The sequence below is a fragment of the Amblyomma mixtum genome, chromosome 5 (assembly GCF_055824585.1).
Source record: "Amblyomma mixtum isolate Tamu chromosome 5, ASM5582458v1, whole genome shotgun sequence".
NCBI lineage: Eukaryota > Metazoa > Arthropoda > Arachnida > Ixodida > Ixodidae > Amblyomma > Amblyomma mixtum.
In genome coordinates, this window is record NC_143016.1 from 167,626,419 (window position 1) to 167,631,152 (window position 4,734).

At 46.9% G+C, this 4,734-nt stretch overlaps 1 protein-coding gene across 1 annotated transcript; it reads left to right on the plus strand.

Annotated features, from left to right (window-relative positions):
- The first annotated feature begins 1,555 nt into the window (after positions 1–1,555).
- LOC149344535 (uncharacterized) lies at positions 1,556–4,487 on the plus strand. The gene is made up of 3 exons (XM_089542632.1): positions 1,556–1,649; positions 3,228–3,446; positions 4,099–4,487. Exons 1-3 carry the CDS (start codon positions 1,635–1,637, stop codon positions 4,453–4,455), a joined length of 591 nt encoding a protein of 196 aa, XP_089398758.1. The 5' UTR covers positions 1,556–1,634; the 3' UTR covers positions 4,456–4,487.
- Positions 4,488–4,734: the final 247 nt, after the last annotated feature.

Genomic DNA, 4,734 nt, shown 5'->3' on the forward strand with positions numbered 1-4,734 from the left:
GCCTTTACCTAATTTCATGCGTTAATTTTCTTGCGCTAGTCAGAGCCCCATCTCATCATACTTTTCGGACATAGGTTGCACACGCTTTCGATATTTCCTGTGTTCAGTCTCTGATAGGCAACACCTCATCCAATTTTTTTTTCACCTATGAACGCCAGAGGATGAATTGCAAATATGATCAATGACTTATTCAGGGAAAGTACAACGGTTAGTCAGAAAATTAATACGCGAAAAACTAAAGCAATGTTCAACAATCTCGGACGGGAAGAGCAGTTTACGATTGGTAGCGAGACGCAGGAAGTGGTAAGCGAATACATCTACTTAGGGCAGGTAGTGACCGCGCAATCGCACAGCGATAGTGAAATAACCAGAAGAATGGGGTGGAGCGCATTCGGCAGGTTCTCTCAGATCATGAATAGCAGTTTACCAATATCCCTCAGGAGAAAAGCATACGACAGCTGTATCTTACCGGTACTCACCTAAGGGGCAGAACGGTTCAGCTTAAGCAAAGGACAACGCAGCCAGGTATGCAAAGAAAAAAGATAAGTGCAAGGTTAAGGGGCAGGAAAATGGCCTAGCGGGTCCGGGACAAACGCGCGTTCATAACGCCCTAGACGAAATCAAGAGAAAGAAACGGGTTTCGGCAAAGCATGTAATCTGAAGCAAGATAACCGATAGTCGTTAAGGTAACGGAGTGGATACCAACAGAAAGCAATCGTAGCAGGGGGCGGCAGGAAATTAGGTGGGCCGATGAGATAAAGAAGTATGAGGGGATAAGGTGGCCGCAGCTGGCACAGGACAACTTTAAGTGGAGAGACATGGGACAGGCGTTTGTCCTGCAGTGGACGTAATCAGGCTGATGGTGATTATGACAATACAATGTAAACTAAGCAGTTCTCCTCCGCCGACATCGAAGTATTCATTATTCAGTTTATAACGTTGCATGGTTGCTATAATCTGTTGCTCCCAACAATAAAAGAAAATAAACACCATTGATAGCACAGCGGTAAAAAGGTGGCGTACAATTCCAAGTCTCGTCACACGGAAGTTTGATGAAGAAATATATGAAGTGTGGTGAAGAATTTAGGAAGTTTGATGAACAAAAGAGTTCAACGGACAACGGAGCGAGCTACGGAAAGGAAAATGATAGCTTTAACGTTAAGAGACAAGTAGAGAACAGAGTGGGTAAGGGAACAAACGCGAGTTAATGACATCCTAGCCGAAATCAAGAAGAAGAAAGAAATGGGCTTGGGCAGGGCATGTAGCGCGAAAGCAAGATAACCGGTGGTCCTTAAGGGTCGCAGAGTAGATTCCAAGAGAAGGGAACCGTAGCAGGGGGCTACAGAAACTTATGTGGGCAGACGAGATTATTAAGTTTGCAGGGATAAGGTGGCCGCGGCTGGAACAGGACAGGATAAATTGGAGAGATATGAGCAGACCCTTGCTCAGCATTGGGCGTAGTCACGCTGATGATGATGATGGTAAGTATGAAAGATAAAATCACTGCCGGTCCACTATTTTATGCTTTCTACTCTTCTTTTTCCATGAAATGCAGGTGGAGCAAGCCCACTTTTACTTGGCTCACACGGTAGTGTTTTCATACTGCTTATCCGACATGACGGGATACAAAGAAAATGAAACAGTGGCAGGTGCGGCAATTTGAAGTGGAATGAGCTTCTTAAATAAGAGAACTATAAATAAAGCATCTGCGCCCTCATACGGCCTTCAATTTTTACCGGTTATAAATTCAGACAGATTAGTACAATTCTTTCCTAATATTGCGTCATCTATTCGAAAAGCCAGTATAAAATGAAATAGTCTCTCTACAAACGCGATCGCTTGAAAACTTATGTCGCGAGTCAGGACCTGTCCGCTCTTGCATATGAAGTCGATCCTGCTGCCAAGCGCTCAGCGCTGCTTATTGCATGTTTATCGTCCGTGCATGTTAACGGGTCATTGCGAACTCTATGCCTCCGATAACAGCAGTGGTCCAAAGAGGCGCACTAGCACGCGACGAGGCGACATCGAGCGCGAAGTTTATGCAGCGCTCACCGCCATCGAAAGCGGAATGAGTGAAGGGAGGCCTTAATTCATAACACGCAGCTTGCGAGTTTCGTCGTTGGAGATCGTGCCGTAAGTTGACCCAGACAATCGCCCCGGAACCGGAAGATGCCCGGGCAGCCCCGACTCGTGCCTTCCCCGCACGCCGTCGTCATTGGATTTGCAACGGTGTGGAATAAAAACTAAACTCACGCAACCCGCACGTGTTGAAAGCTTAAAGAGGACAAAAGAAAATTTTGAGGTTTGCGCCGGCCGTTAACACGCAAAACAAAGCCGAAACAAAAACAAAACAGAGAAGTGGACCAAGCGGATCTTGCGCCTTGTACGCGTCGTAATGTTTTGCCGTTATGTTGTTGTCCGACAGCAAAAATTTTGTGACGTCTTCCTAGTTCTGCGACTGTGAGGGAGACGAGGTGGAGAGGAATGGAAGAAAGTGCGGGGAAAAGTATAAAACGGACTCCGCGGTGCCGAGGAGTCAAGCAGCTCCAGCTTGCTCGTGAAAGCTACTAACCAGGAGCCAGGAATACTAGAGACTGCCGAAATTTTCAGTCCTTCTATTCGTTAGAAGTTAAAAGAATGATTGCCAATGTAAGTCCGATGTTTTATTTGAGCTAACTAAACTAGTGCATGTTGTTCAAAATTACATTGCGTAGGTCTCATTACTAAAACTGCATTTGCACTTGGATTCAAAGCTACAGTTTGAAAGTTCGATTTTGTCAAAAAAAAAGCGTAACGCTATTCAGAGTGCACGCATCGCTAGAGGGAGCAAAAATCTCAATCGATATTTATTTATTTGTTTGAATGTTCCCTTCTTTGTTTCCTTCTTTCTTTGTTACTTCCTTTCTTTGTCCCTTCCTTTCCTTCCTTCCTTCTTCCTTTCCTTCTTTCTTTCTTTGTCTTCACGCTTTAGGTACTTAAACGATGACATTTGTGGTGCGTATTTATAGCAACATAAATGCCGACCCGTGTTGGAAAAAGGCACAATTGGGTGCGGCTATGCGGAGCAAATCATGGATTGTAGCTGGCGTGAAATACGGACGTGAAAATTATTAAGCACTGTTCTCTGATACATGTACGCCGCTTTCGGAGTGCAATGTACAGTATGTCACACCTTAAAATATGATGTAGGCGAAGCAATCCTCAACCACATTTCTTGTTTGTTTCAGATTCTTGTCGCCTCCATCTTCTGCACCTTTGCCGAAGAAGCGTACGGCCTTCATGAAAACTTGCATAACCGATTTCAAGGCCCTCTTATACATGCTGCTGCTGCCCCCAGCGTCGCAGCTGCGGAACCTGGCCTTCATGAAAACTTGTATAACCGGTATCAAGGCCCTCTAATAACGGCTGCTGCCGCCCCTAGCATCGCAACTGCGGAGCCCATCTACGTAAGCTGTTTTGTGTGAAAATTTTTATTACTCCTATGCCATTAGCAGCCGCATTAAATAGACAATGAGCATTTTCAGATGGATAACTGCTAAATAGTGGTGCACAAAGAACGATCTTGACATGCCCGCAAGAAGAAATGTTTGGCGAAAAAAGAAATGATTACCTTATCATTTGAAGGCTTAATGAGCAGAGCGCACTACAAAAAGCAAGCTCAAGTTACTCTCAAGTACTGAAAGCACTATGGGTAAATGCCATGAGGTACCAAATCAGGCAAAGGGTTTCCTACTCAGCCTCGTAGTGGAGCCCTTGCGGCGCATCTAGGGATCAAAAACTCGCGAAAGTTGAGGACAAGGGTTTTCCTTACCTTCCACAGATTTAGAATATAACGGGTGCATAAGTGTTCTGCTACACGGTCATCAAAAAAAAACCGGTTCTCTGGTTATTTTTGGCAAATACGGTACATACCACTTTCTTGGGGCTGAGTAACATCCGGAAGCAAAAAAGGTTCTTGATATCTCTTCCCTGTGTGCAATGTGCAAGTAGCAAAATCGGCAAACCCGTGCCGTTTTCGTCAAGGTACTCGAAGGCGTCCTTAACTTTTCGCCAGCAACATAATTTTGAAAGCCGCTCTTCTCTACGCAAACCACGCAGCCGCCGCAGCCGTACAGCTTCGGCTACGACAATGTCGACGAGTTCGGCGCGCAGTCCTACCACAAGGAGCAGGGCGACGCCAGCAACGTGAAGACCGGGTCGTACGGCTACCGGGACGCCAACGGCATCTACCGTCGGGTCACCTACGTGGCCGACGCCAATGGCTTCCGGGCCACCGTGGACTCCAACGAACCGGGCATGTCGGCTAGCTATCCCGCCGGCGCTTCGTACAACGCCAATCCGGCCGGCGCAGCCACCGCGGCCAAGTCGGCTTCGGCCCACGTTCCTGTCTACGCTGGCTCGGCAGCCCGCGCCCCTGCACCCAACGCTTACGCTGGGCACGAGCTGCGGTCTTAGTGAGCCTTCATTCGACACTGATGAAACTGAGTGCTAATGAACGTGTTGTAAATAAACTTAAGCCACTGATATATACTGTGCACACTTTGTTTTGCTTGCTTGCTTGCTTGATTGCTGGATCAGCTTTTCCACGCGGTTCACTTCTCCTGAGAAGAAGACTGCTCTATAGGGTCCCATGCTACACCAGGCGGCGCTCCGAAAGTGAATGGGGGAGGACGCGCATCGAGGTACCCTAAAATGATCAGCGCCGAGGTAGTCCAGAAATACGCAGAAGAATGT